The sequence below is a fragment of the Falco rusticolus genome, chromosome 7, assembly GCF_015220075.1.
Source record: "Falco rusticolus isolate bFalRus1 chromosome 7, bFalRus1.pri, whole genome shotgun sequence".
NCBI lineage: Eukaryota > Metazoa > Chordata > Aves > Falconiformes > Falconidae > Falco > Falco rusticolus.
This window is the reverse complement of record NC_051193.1, coordinates 22,034,540-22,048,428: the sequence shown is the minus strand read 5'-3', so window position 1 is coordinate 22,048,428 and position 13,889 is coordinate 22,034,540. Positions and strand designations below refer to the sequence as shown.

General features: G+C 40.2%; 1 protein-coding gene across 3 annotated transcripts in view; it reads left to right on the top strand.

Moving 5' to 3' along the window:
- The first annotated feature begins 735 nt into the window (after positions 1-735).
- The window catches only part of VPS13C (vacuolar protein sorting 13 homolog C), a 97,075-nt gene continuing 83,921 nt past the window's right edge, over positions 736-13,889 (top strand). For 2 of the 3 annotated variants that reach the window (XM_037394048.1, XM_037394050.1), the window contains exons 1-7: positions 736-907; positions 2,473-2,516; positions 6,489-6,531; positions 7,326-7,421; positions 8,167-8,268; positions 10,640-10,702; positions 12,602-12,667. In XM_037394048.1, coding sequence (XP_037249945.1) covers positions 808-907; positions 2,473-2,516; positions 6,489-6,531; positions 7,326-7,421; positions 8,167-8,268; positions 10,640-10,702; positions 12,602-12,667 — 514 coding nt within the window. In that variant the 5' untranslated portion in view covers positions 736-807. The remainder of the gene's footprint in view (positions 908-2,472; positions 2,517-6,488; positions 6,532-7,325; positions 7,422-8,166; positions 8,269-10,639; positions 10,703-12,601; positions 12,668-13,889) is intronic. The other variant, XM_037394049.1, reaches the window with a different exon arrangement.

Sequence of the window (13,889 nt, the reverse complement as noted above, 5' to 3'; positions counted from 1 at the left end):
CTCCCGTTACCTCTGCGGCTCCTGCCTGCACAGTTTGAGGGTTTTCACTGTGTTTTCTCGCATCAGCCCTCCAGCCTAGCGCTGCATACACAAACCATCAGGCCGTACCTCAGGTGTACGCACGGCTTTCGGCGGGAACGGCCCACGGGGCACCTAGCCGGGCGCGGCCGGAGGGCGCTGGGGGGTTTCCGTGCCCGCGCTCCGCCTCCCACACGGCGGCCGCCGTCCCCTGAGGCGCCCAGGGAAACCCGCGCTGTCGCCTCAGCGCCGGGGCGCGCCGCCTGGGGGCGCTGCGCTTCCTGGGGGCGCCGCCCTGCCTGGGGGCGCCGCGCTTCCTGGGGGCGCCGCCCTGCCTGGGGGCGCCGCCCTGCCTGGGGGCGCCGCGCTTCCTGGGGGCGCCGCGCTTCCTGGGGGCGCTGCCCTGCCCGGGGGCGCTGCCCTGCCTGGGGGCGCCGCCCGCGGAAGCGCCGGCCCGGCCCCTCCCCCTGCCCGATCGCCGCCGCGGCTCTGAGGCGCCGCCGGCTCGCCCTGCCCGGCGCCCCCTGCCCCGGCCCTCGGTACCGCGCCCGCGGCCCAGCCCGCTCCCGGGGAGCGCGGCGCCGCTGCTCCGAGCCTTTCCATCGCCCGCGTCCCTCGGCACCTGCGCGGGGGCACCGCGCCGCCCCGCCAGCCCGTCAGACGCTGGGCCGCGCCCCGCCCCGTCACCTGACCGCCGGGGCCGCGCCCGCCGCCCCCTCCCCTCCTCCGCCTGCCCTCCCGGTCGGTACGGCGCGGCGCGGCTGGCGTGCGGTGGGGCCCGCCTCCGCCATGGTGCTGGAGTCGGTGGTGGCGGATCTTCTGAACCGCTTCCTGGGCGACTATGTGGAGAACCTGAACAAGTCTCAGCTCAAGCTGGGCATATGGGGGGGTAAGGAGCCCCTTTTCTCGTGCCCCGGCGCTGTCACGGGAGTCGGGCGCTGCCCCGCGCCGCGGCGGGGAGTGGAGCTCGCTGGCTGAGGTACCCCCGTGAGGGGCTGGCGGCCGGCGGGGCCGCCGTTCTCTCTGAGGGGCCGGCGGGCTGCGAGTGTGCGGTGCGGCACTCTGTGAGGAGAGGGCGAGCGGCGGAGCCGCGGCCCTCCGTGAGGGACGGGCGGTCAGGCTGTGGCGCGGACCGTACCCCGCCGCCCCTTCCCCACCGTGAGTTGCGGGCGGTCCGCGGCCCCTGGTGAGGGGCGGTCGGTCGGTCAGGCCGTGCCCGCTACCCCGCCGCCCATGACGGGCCGTCGGTCGCCCCGTGCCCCTGGCCTCTGGCCCCTCTCCCTGCCCTAGCGGGGCGGGCGGCCTGTGGGGGAGCGGCGGGTTCCTCGCTGCGCTGAGGGGCCGTGGGGGGAGAAGGCGCGAAGCGGGTTTCCCGCGGCGGCGGGTCCTCCCGGGGGCTGAGGCGCAGCGTGGGCGCACGTCGCTGGCCTCGGAGTGCGCTGAGGCACGAAACGATCGGCAAGGAGAAAAAAAACCAAAACAACAACTCTTTTTTGGCCTCTCTTTCTCGAGGGTGTACCGGTTGGGAGTAGGAGTGTGCTGCTGCGTGCGGGCCCGTGTGGAGTGACCTCAGGAGGAGAGGAGGCCTTGGCAGAGGGGCGGCTGGTGGGGTGCTCGGGTGTCTTTAACCGGCTGATTTATTGGTGTAAATAATGTCTGTTGAACAGAAGTGATAATGCGATAAAACAGAGCAGATGTTATCTGTGAATATATTGGACATTTTGGTTTGCTACGCTGTAGGCGTGCAAAAGCCCAGTTGAAGTACGGCTGGCTATTTTAAATGATTCCCACACGTAAGGGATGAGACTTTTCTCGTCATCTTATTTTTGCTCTTGCCATGGTAGTAAGTATTCTAACATTCATAAATTACTAATAGATGATAAATATTTATAAATTATTAATACATTAAAAATCGAACATGGCATTAAAAGCACTAAGAGGTATATGCTATGTGCTTTCCTCAGGTAAATTCTGTGTGCCAGTGTTTCCTTTGGAAATCCTATTGTTGCCTGTGTCAGGAAAAGCTAATGTGTTGTGAAAACAGGCATGTGTTTTTGTGGCTTTCTGATTCATGATTTTTCTGTTACATAAAATCATCACAACCAAGATACACTTTTCCTAGTCTACCCTACCTTGATAGAACTGTAATTATAATTTGCAATAAAGTGAATAGTAAGAAAGATTTGCTGTTACTGTAGGTGTACTTAATAGAGTAGAAACATGCGGACCTTTAAGTTGGTGAAGCTTCTGTAATCTCTTCCACCATGAAATTTTGTCTGAATAATCAGTGTTTAATGACTTACAAATTAGACGCATTGTGCTGTTCTGTAACTGGAGTAAGGTTTTCAGATTTTATCCATGTGTACTTGGGAGGATTGTAGTTGTGTTCCTTGTTCCAACTTACATAATAGTTGAAAGTCACTTGTTCTGTACTTCTCTTTTTCTTCTAAATAGGTAATGTGGCACTTGACAATTTACAGATAAAGGAGAATGCATTAGTAAGTGTTCTAATTTCTTTTAAATTGCTTTTCTGTGTCAAAAGTCTAAGTCTTACGTTTAAATGTTACTTACTGTAGTCTAACAAGAAGTCAGCCCTTGGTTAACTGTTTCCAATTTTGCCCATGTTACTGGATCGAAGGAAGAAAATTAGCTACGTTTGAAAAGGTAAGTGTGTTCCTTCAGAAGAGAAAAGTAACTGCTGAGCAATTAGCAACAGGGTTTTGAGGCGAGTTTCTCCGTGTTTATGCATACATGCATATACAGCCTGTTGTAGTATTTGAGGCTTGACATGATAAAACTTTAAAAAAGATGTTGATGTGTTTCTGTCACTATTTTGGTCATCCAGTACAACTTAAAGAATTTAATTTCTGCTGTGACTGCTACTGTATAATCGTAATTCATAGTTAAGTCGTAGGGTTTTTTCCTCTTGTATGTCCACACAGGAGATGTTTGTATGTTTCTGAACAATTTACTAGATCTAATGAGTGTTCATAGGCTTAGGTTTTGCTGTTGAGTTTTTTTTAGCTTTGGTTGAGTAAGTGGCTTTTCAAGGCCTGATTTCACATTCATTGATTGATCTAAGTCTTCTGAAAGGCAGAAGTTTCTTCTCATTTGTTGGCGTGGCGATGAAGGGAGAAAAAGTTCATCCTTCTGCCTCGGTTGATGGGATTGAAGCTTATGTTTATGACTTTCTGTGTAAATTGATGCTTATTAAGACTGGCAGTCATTAAAATACATACTCTGTGGAAGTAAATATGTTTATTCCAATGGTCCATTCTCTTGCTTTTAAAATAGAAATGACGGAGTGAAGGAAAAAAATGAATCCATTTTCTTGTCTGAAGATGTACCCATATTCTTGTCTGAAAAAAACCCCAAACAACTGGCTGATTATGTTCTTTAATTGAGCTAATGAACACCTGCACTACTGAGAGAATCTCACTGCAATCTTGTGTGCTTCAAACTACACTGAGAACTGTTACTCTTCTGTGAATTGAAAACAGTTGGATCTTTTTATGACATAATTATTGGTTTCTCATCATTGTTCTGAAGTTTCATATTTTCCATTCCCATTTCATCCATTCACGATAATTTTGTTGTACTTTAAAACTCTTGATACAAATATCTTCATAATCTGGCCGTTAAAAAAGGAAAGAAGGAAATGTTATCTACTTTCTACATGTCTTTCCTTCTTATGATGACAGCAAGGTTGATTATGATTCTAGCAGTTAAAAATGCATATTTGTGTATGTGACTGACCAGAGCTAAGACGAATTCAAGAACTGAAAACAAGGGATGTTTTGGGCTGCTTTACCATAGCAGTATGTTAGATTTCTGTGCAAAAGTAGTTAAATGAAGGTTGATATTGAACACCACTTTTAGCGGAGTAGCCTCTACCTTCTTGCAAAAGAAGGGATTAAAGGAATGTGATATGGTCCAACTTTTTCTTTTCTAGTTTACCTGTCTTCTGTCTGGATTGTTTTTGTTTTCCTCTTAAGGTTTTCCACCAGAAAATAACTACCTTTTAATTTCTGTATATAGGTACAGTACTTTTTAAATGTAAGAAAAGAAAGTCCTTAAGAAAAGGGAAGTGAGCAAATAGTTAACTTTTACTGTTATGCTTGCTGAGTCCACTTCCCCCCCCCCCCCCCTTGGTCATAGTAAAAGAGTGTTTCATTAAGACGGAAGTTTGTCAGACCTCAGTAAAAATTTAGGCTTCAGCTCATGCAAAGTAGTCTTAAGAAGGTTAGTGTAAAATCTCTAAAATAAAATTGTACAAATTAGTTTTTAGGCACCTTTAAAATGTAACCTTTCTTTCCCCTAAAAAATATGTTAAAGAGTTTACTGACCCAAAATGCTGAAGTGTCATTCTGTGAAATACGTACTTTTTACCTTTTGAGGCTGTACTGTTTAGTGTGACTTGAGCTACAAAAAAAAAGATGAGTATAATGGGGCAGTTGCTATTGATATTCCTTTTCTACTTCATTAAAAACTTACAGTAGTGATAGTAATGAATCCTTTTGATGGATTTTTTTTCAGTTTTATCCTATTTTTCAATCATAATGAAAAATGACTGATGACAAACTGGTCTAAGCTCTTTAGAAACTTGTTATGTGTTTCTTGGCTTGTATCCGTCATTACCACCAAAAAGCTTGAATTCTGAGCTTTACTTGTGAATTTGTATCCAGTACCCAGCTGGTCACAGCTCTTAATCTTCAAAGCTAAAATTGCCTGTTTCTTCTCAGTTATAGTCTTGAAGTATTTTCAGTAGATCTTTTTTCATGTTAACATCAAACCCCAGTGCTTTCACGGTTTTTAATTTATGTCAGTCTGTTGTCTTTACTCAACAACTTTAAAGCATCTTTAATTTCTAGCCTATCCTTCACTTCCCCCCTCCCCCTCAGTTTTCTTCTGAAAACTGTTTTTTCAATGTCAAACTCATGGTCCTGTCCTTTCAGCAGGCCAAACTGAGCAGGTCCTCCTCAGAATTTAGCTGTGGTTCATAAATGAAGTATTAAATGGGGTGGATTTGGTTTCTGCTATCTGCTTCTACATGACTTGTACTGTTCCTGGCTCTATCAAGAGCAGAGATCTTTCTTTGCTCTCACAATATGTTTCAGCCTCCTCTTATGCCTGTTCTTACTACTAAAAACAAAGTTTGGAGATCAGACTATTTTAAGTGAGTCTGTTTTTCTTTTCTCTCCTGATACATTTCAATGAAAAATAAAAACTGAGAAGAAAGCTTCCAGTTAAGCTTAATGACCAGATTTTTAATGTGCAGGAGCCTGCAGGGAGAAATATTTGGGAAGTGCTGAAGAGCAGTTGTCACCAGGAAGAATTGAATGCATAAGGATAAGTTTCTAGGACTATGCATTTATAACCAGGAAAGGGTTAAAATATTCCATAGGTCTTGCTTTTCAGTTGTTTCTCTGAGGTGCTGAAAAGCAAAAAGCCATGGAAATACTGTCACAAGCTTAGTCACTTAAAGTTGGTTGATATTAGGCTCCTAACTGCAGCTCAGAATACTTTTTAAAAACTGTGGAAATCTGGCAGACACGTTAATTTGGATATTAATCTTCTTTTTTGGAGCAGCTCTGTTAAATGCTTTTAAGTTGTTGGAAGACTGGTGGTCAAAGTTGTTTTCTAGTGCATGGGAAGAGACAAGTGGTTAATGCCTATCTCGTTTAGGAAAGTGGGTTTGCTTTTTATAGCCTTTGAGGTTAAGACTTCAGGTCTTTGAATTGTGGTTAAGTTATTTGAAAAGAATGCTGAAGTGGAAGACTGTGCTGGAATTTTTATTTTCTGAGACTTACTTTTTACGATTTCCTTTTATTTATTTGATTTTTTCTACTTTCTCTTTACTTTGTCCCTTTTTGCTATTCATGATATTCTTGTAGTTATATTTCTGGTTTTGCTGTACACTGTATAGGAGAGATACTTTGTGAGGCTTTAATTGATGATGATAATTGCGCATTTGTCACATGTTCTTCATCTTTCTAAGCCTTTCTTGATCATGATTTTTGGAAGGCATTTTGCAAAGAACTTCTCAGTATTGTTAGTAAAACTTTTTATGTGTTTGCAAATACTAAGTACTATTGTAAAAAAAAAAAAACAAAAACCACCTATATGGCAAATGAATAAAAATGTAAAATGAAATTCTTGTATATAGGTAAAATTTTAATTTTCAGTAACCTTTGGAGTGAGGCATTATCATCCTTTTAGGAGACAATTGCCAGAAATTGTACATGCTTTATTTTAAGGCTTTTTGCAAGCCTAACCATGTTTATGGTTATGTGTTCACATGAGTATGGCTAAATAGTTAAAATTCTGTCAAATGGAGAAGTGTTTCTGTTCTGGAACTTCAGTTCTGGCAAAACAGTTTTAACAGAAGTAAAGATAATAATTTCACTGTATAAACCAGCTTGTCTTTAGAATACATAGACCTGTTTAATACTTTATTTTTTTCCTCACAGAGTGAACTGGATGTACCTTTTAGAATAAAAGTTGGCCAGATAGGTAAGTTTTTGTTTCAATGGTAGTATTGAAATGGAAATTTTAGTACAGGCATTTTAGTACAAGACTGAAGGTCAGTCCTGACTCTGAATTTCTTTTGTCAAGCGTTCATAAATGCTCTCTGTAATTGTACTTGCTATTGAAACTAGCATAGAAGTCTGATGTGACTGCCCTGGATAAATTGTAAAAATGTTGTCTGGCAAACCCTGTTTGTGAACTTTGTAGGCTGGTACGAAAAACAGGTCTGAGACGTTCTTCCTAGATAATGAAGGATCAAGGGTGTTCAGTATAGGCAGAGTGTGTGTGGCTCTTTAAAGGACATACTAGGAATATGAAGAATTTATGCAAGATTCATGAAAGTGGTAAACATGCCAAGGGTTTAGAAACTATTAGATGCTTTTTTTTTTTTTTTTAAATCCTTTCCCTGGTGTTTTTTTTAAATTAAAAATCTCTTTCCATTTGTTAAAGGTGAATGTAGTTGTATTTCTTCTTCTACTTCCCTGGGAAAATCATGTTCACTCCAGTGAATTGAACTCCAGTCATGATCTCAGGTTTTGGTCTGAAGTCTTCTGACTCTAACAGCATCATCTTGCTTAAAGTTATGGCTTATATTTTCTCTGTATGTGTTTTTTCACTTCAAGGGCTTTATAAAATGTTTAAACCCATACAGTTTCTCCTTACTTTCTAAGGTGTTTAGGACATCAGAATATAGGGCTCATGTTTTTTGATGGCTGAGGTGGTTGGACTAAGCACAGTGTAGATTTTTGTTTTGATTTAACTCTATCTCTTTTATTTAGATAAACTTACTCTGAAGATTCCTTGGAAGAATCTGTATGGCGAGGCAGTTGTTGCAACTCTAGAAGGCTTATATCTTCTGATAGTTCCTGGAGCAAGTACGTAAACTTCACCAATGCAGTTAAATAATAGAAGAAAAAAATATCTCAAGGTACCATGTAAATGAGTATATAATAGCAAATAATTAGTGTAAGCTGCCATTTTTACATTCTGTTTCCTCAGGGAAATTTCTAGACAAATGCTGGCAAGTTAGTGGAAGAAGGGTGGGCGAAAACACCACCTGTTGCTTTTATGGAAATCCTTGGTTGTATCCATTCCGAGTTCAATTCAGCAGCCAAGTTTCCTCTGAAGTATGCTTGTTCTGAATCTACTTTTCTGGCATGATTTAGATATTTTTGCTGTTGCATGATATATTTCACCTGCCTCTGACAACAATCAAAAGTAGTAATTCCATTAGAACTGTGTTTAAGGAGAGAGAAGAGCATCAGAGAACTTGATTAGTTTTCCCTGAAATCAGAACCTCTGGTATATTAAGAAAACTTGCACATTATTTTAGAGTGTCAAATATACTTATTGCACAGGCCACACTTAAGAGTATGAATTCCCATTATGAAGAAATGTGAATTCTCTTGTGAAGTAATGCTTGAATGCTGGTACAATCCTTTTATGACTTAGTGTGTAAAGATTACAATTTCAGAGGCTGGATGCAGCTTTCAACAATTAAACCTAGAATAGCTTTTATCTCAAATGAGGTATTTTGCAACATCGTGTTGAATATAGTGTGAGTTGCTTCTTTATATAACTTGAAATTTACGATTAAAGTGGTCCCAACTTGGCTTACAGGCATTAAATATGATGCAGAGAAGGAAGAAAAATACTTGCAGGATAATAAACAGAAGGAACTGGCAAGGATTGAGGAGGCCTTGCAGAAAGCAGCAGAAAAAGGTACTGAGTTAATATAAGTCTCCCCTGAAATTTGAGGACTTAGACTGTGCTATAAAAGAAAAGTCCCATTTTGTGATTGACTTAATAAACTTTGTTTTTTCAAGTGTCTAGCTCATCTTACTACTCTGAAAAACCTTTTTCCTCTAAATCTTGAAATAAATGTTATTTTTTTTAACCATTCATTTATCCAGTCAGCTTTCATGGGAGTGGGAATTTTATAATCTGGTATGTCTTCCCCCCAGCTTAAAGCTTTAGGGGAACAGGACCAGAGGTAGAAACTGTATTGCATGAGGCTAATGTTGATATCTTCATCAGTAATAGATAATTAATAATGTATTTTAGACGTGCATGTGACAGGTTGTCCTTTGCTTAAAGAAAACTTCAAATTAGAGACTGATAAGGTTTGTAAATTTTTACTTCAACAATAATGCTGTTGTTTTAATTTCTGCTGTCCTATGTACTGTGTTTTGACTGGTTTGAGAAATGAGACTCTTGAGTAGGAAATAATTTGTGATGCAAGAAAACAATTGAACATGACTGTAGGAAACTTTACTTAAAACTTTTGATCAGGGTCATTAAAAAAATTTACACTTTCAATTACAGGTTAAAATAATTGATCATTTCAGTCAAGTTAACCTGATTTTTGGGTGGAGTTTTTTTGTCATAATAAATGTTTTTAACAGAATTATGGTATAAATTAAGCTTGCATAGAAACCAAGCTCAGAACTAATAACAGGTAACTAATTATATGGTAGAGGAAAAAGTTACTACTGTAGTTTTTTTCTGAAGTGAGAGCTGTTTGTTGGGCAGTATAATGGTTCTTAAGATGGATCTCTAGAATACCTGTAATGCTGCAAGTCATGGAGAAGTTACTGAAAATGAAATTATGCTTAGAACACTTAGGAAAAGGTAGTTTGATTGTTTTCTCTTTGATTATTTAATTTTCCAGTTACAGGATGCTCTACTGCCTTGTTCCTGCTTTGCTAGTTTGAAGTGTATATTTGCAGTTTCCTTCAGACAGTGAACTGGCAATCCATTTACAGTAGAAGAAAGAGGCCTTGCTTTATTTCTTGTCTTTGGTGCGTCAGAAACTGTATGAGAGCTAAGACAGCTTCAGTGAATTAATTTTGCAGCCATTACTTCATACAGGGGCAAAGGGATGTTCATAGAGGTTTAACCTTGGGCATGTAGAACTTGAATGCTGTAAAGCAGCAGTGTTTCAGCCATTATTCTTTGCGCCAGTAGCAATGGGATGAAGGGATAATATAACAAGAAGGATTTGACCTAATAGGTGCTGCTTGAGGAATTCCAATTCTGGAACTTCGTATAATTTGACAAGTGAGTCTGTGCACCTGTGACAGTGGTCAGTTTTGAAAGAAATGTACTACATTGAGCATTTGTAAGGGTTTTTTTGGGGAAAAAAAAATAACCTCAGTAGCTCAGCTCTGTGTTGTTGAACTAGAATTAGGTTTAGCCACATTTTGTGATTTTAAACTTTAAGCCTTGTGAAGGAAAAGCTGGAGGAACAATCAGATTGGGTTATTTTAAACTGTAGTTATCCTCTCAGTCATACCCCAGCATGATCCTTATGGATATTTCCAACTTGAGACAGTCTTATGATTCTGCAATCATATCTCAGCAGTAGCTAGTTGGGTTTCTGATGTTGTACTAGAATATTGTACTCAGGAGGACTTGTGTAGTTCTTGCATGAGCAGATTCCTTACTTTTTGCTAGATGAAGTCTAGGGGCCCAAGTTGCCCTACCACAACATAAACTTCTAAGAAATTCAGCTCTTTCTGTAGGCTTTTAATAGCACACAATATCTGGTGAAAATCTAGGAAATACATTGGAAAGGAAGTTACCAGTGTCCATGAATTTTTAGCTGTATTTGCTTTCCTGGTAGTACTCACCTGACAATGTATTTAGAATTTGGATTTGGTACTTGCATTTGTGTGAGAGGATTTTAGCATACAGTCCTGGGGATATTTTCTTTAGACATGCTGTTCCAATATTGAGCAAAATAGTCATATCACTGTGTGGTTTGTGTAGTGTGATGAGGAAATGGTAACAAGCTTTGATATTTTCTGTTTCCTAATCTGTTAAAATCTGTCAGTATCAGAACTTGTATATGGAGACCAAAGCTTGCAGCTCTTGTCTTTTGCTGGTTATAAGTAAAATGAAAATTGCATAATTTGCCTGTGTAGATAATCTTTGAAACTAGATATTCTGAAGTGACTCTGGCTATCGGGTACTGCAGTGGAAATACTAATGTGTCATATGAGTTTTATAAACTTAACATTAAATCAGGAGCTGATTTTCTTCTTCTAAATGAAATGTATTTTTTTGGTTATTTGCTGCCATGTGGACCAAGGCACTCATTCACAAGATTCCTTGTATGGGTTGGAGAGTCTGATTTACAAGGATGCTAAGCCTGGTGGGTATGCATGGTTAGTTATGTTTTGCACATGCATAATAGGTATGCAGCTTACATTTAAAATAAAAATTAAAAAACACTCTCCCAAAGCAGCCAAATGTAGAAAGGAGGAAACAATACTTGTTTGGTAAGTGTGCATGGTCTTGAAACTCTGGATGGGCAAAATTAACCATAGGAGAATGAAGGCATTTAGCATGCTTTTCCATGTTTCTATTTGTTTGGTTTGCTCTCAAGTTACACAAGGAAGCAGTTTCCACTGGAATTCAGATGAACTTATATTATGTTGTACCTGCTGTATTTTTTATCTACTTGAGCCATATCTTCAGAAATTTTTTAGCCAGAATTCCTTAGTGGGCTTTTATCTGAGTGCAGGTTTAGTATGAGCTTAAAATCATACTTTTAGTTGCTCTGTAGTAATAGATGCGGATAATCAAGAAGAAAATCAGCTTGCCTTAGTTTTGTCATACATGGGAATTAAAGCCTGAGACCTACAAATTTAATAGTTAGCGAAGGAAACTGTCTTCTAAAAATATAATTTATAGAGGATTACTTCTACTGTTTAAAGGAACTATCCAAAAGAAGTTGGTTGTTTGGCATAGTTTTTCCTTCTTGTTATTTGTAGGGTAATCACCTTACCTGCAAGACAGGTTGGAATCTTGGCAGGCACTTTATCCTCCTTTGGTTGAACTGGCATACAAATAACATAAAAAGAAAATTGTTTTTCCCCATAGTTAAATACCCTGTTGCACTTACTTCCTTCTTGCTCTAGTGGCATACACCCTTCTCATGCTAAAACCTCTTAAAAGCGAAGCACAGGCAGCCCTGTTGCTAAGTTCGTTTCCCCTTATATGGTCAGAGAGGGGAAAGAAACTACGCAATTTGCCAAACTACTTCTCTTTAGAAATGTGGAAAAATATGAGCACTAATTTAATACATGACATAGTTGTGATTGTGGGGGTCATAATTTGTATGTAAGTAATTTAATTTCATATAAAGCTTTTAGTCATAATTTTTATACGCCTTTTTTGCAGTTACTGGTATTGTTCTTTCAGATGGCTTTCATACCATACTGTTGATTAGCACAAGAATCATATTGGAAAGTGCCCTTTGGGTTTCCACGTACATCTCAAATATCTTAACTTGGGACTTACGCCTTTGTATGATAGAAGTGTCTTCTGAATTTAAACTTCCATATTGCTTTTTTTCCCCACGTATGTTATTAACTGTTCAGTTATAAAAATTATGCCTTTGCCTGAGGTCATTAAGTAAAACCCAAACACCTGGATTACAGAAAAATTTATTCACCAGGGTTTCTAATAATCAGTCATGGCTCTGTTCTTGGTGCTCTTTTGTACATAGGTGATCTGGAATTGCGTTATGCAGTGCAGTTATGAAGTCTGGATATGTATGTGCTGAGAAGTGTGGTGATTATTTGTAATTCCTCAAACTTGAGACATTACATAGGGTATATATGAAAGTTGAAATAAATGCCTTGACGTTACAATTGGCAGGACAATTGATCAAGTAGAAATTTGGATACTTAATATCTAAGATTTTTCCTGGCTAGTTAGTTTACTTGGGCTTTAACCTTCAATAACTTAAAAAAAAAAGGGGGGGGGGGAGGGGAGGGGAGGGGCAGGGCAAAGAGCAAGGCTTCAGCTGTTTCCCTGAGAGTGAAGGTGTACATAAACTATGAAAAAGGCTCTGTGCTATGAGCAGTAGCTGATTGCTTTCTTAACAGATCTGAAATTCTTTAAAACCTTTCTTATGAAACATTACTAAGGCATTCTGCTTGATGACAAGCTAAACTTTCTTCCATCTTTTCGTATGCTTTCTTGTATTTCTGCTTTACTAACTTGAATTTTATCCTTTTCCCAAAAATTGCTTGCACTGAAAAAGGACGTAAGCGTAAAAAGTATAAAAAGCATTTTAAGAGGCCCTTTAAAGGTCATGATCACTCAAAAGGTGGGTAAAAGTTACGGCTTTTAACTTTTTTAAAGACTTTTTTTCTGCTTTCTGTTTGGATTAGTTTTTCTTAGCTTCAGGTGTAAATCTAGTGATACCTTTTTTTCTCCTGTTTGAAAGAGAGGATGTAAATTGGAGAGCATTCTTTTTTGCTGTTTATCCATTCTCTGGATCCAGTAGACTGAAAGGTCCTTGTTTCTCTCTACTTGAACAGCTGTGCCTGTTGCTTCAGCTTGAGCTATCTGTAGCGTTTACAACAGAAATGTACACATTTGGCAGGCTGATTTAGTGGCACTTCACTGTAACTTTTGGAAAAAGTTCTTGTGGAAGAGATCTGTCTAATTTTTGTAATATTCCAGGAACAGCTATATAAGGTAAATCTGGTACTATATTGATGATATAGCAGCAAAGTCTTTTTCAGCACCTTTTAGCTTCTGTTCTAAATAGCTAGCATAGTTCTATGACTGATATTTTAACAGCACCGAAATTGATGTTTTTCCCCAAGAGGATAGTCATTGTCCATAAGCACCAAACAATGCAGGTCTTCAGTATTAGCACGTGACTAAGAATGGTTTGCTGTATCCCGTAGGGTTGTACTGTTATCTGTTTGGTCTTGGACAAAGCTTGTAACTGGAGTAAAAAGCCTTGTGGGGACCCTAGATAAGCTTTGTAAGGTATCAAACTTCTGTTGCTGCTGGTAGCTGCATCTGGCTGGAAAAACATTAATGGATTGCCTCCTTGTTGTTGAAGGTCATGAAGCTTTGATGAGCACTTCTGCTCTTTTTTATCAGTATTTTGTTGGCTTCCGTTAATAGGGAGTGGAAGTTGAGAAGGAATGGTTAATAGGAGGAAATGCGAGTTGCATGTAGACATGTTAAAACATTTTGGTTTCTTCCTGACTTAACTTTTTTTACATGAAATCAAATGCTCTATTGGCTAAAATAGTGTTCTGTCATGTTCAGTAGCAAAGTTTTTTCATTGTTAAAATAATCTCCTGAACCTCTCTTAAAGCTTAAAACAAAAATTACCATAATTTTTATAGCAAGATGTGTGAAGGTACATATCTGTGGTGTTCAGCATGCGTTGCATATTTAAAAAGTTAAGCAGCTAAAGTAAGCAGAGAAGTCAAACTCAGAGTGCAACCCTAAACTTAGTCAAAACCTCTAGTCCTTATTTTTCTGTACTTGAGTAGCTGTGACTGGTTCTTCAGCTTGAGCCATCT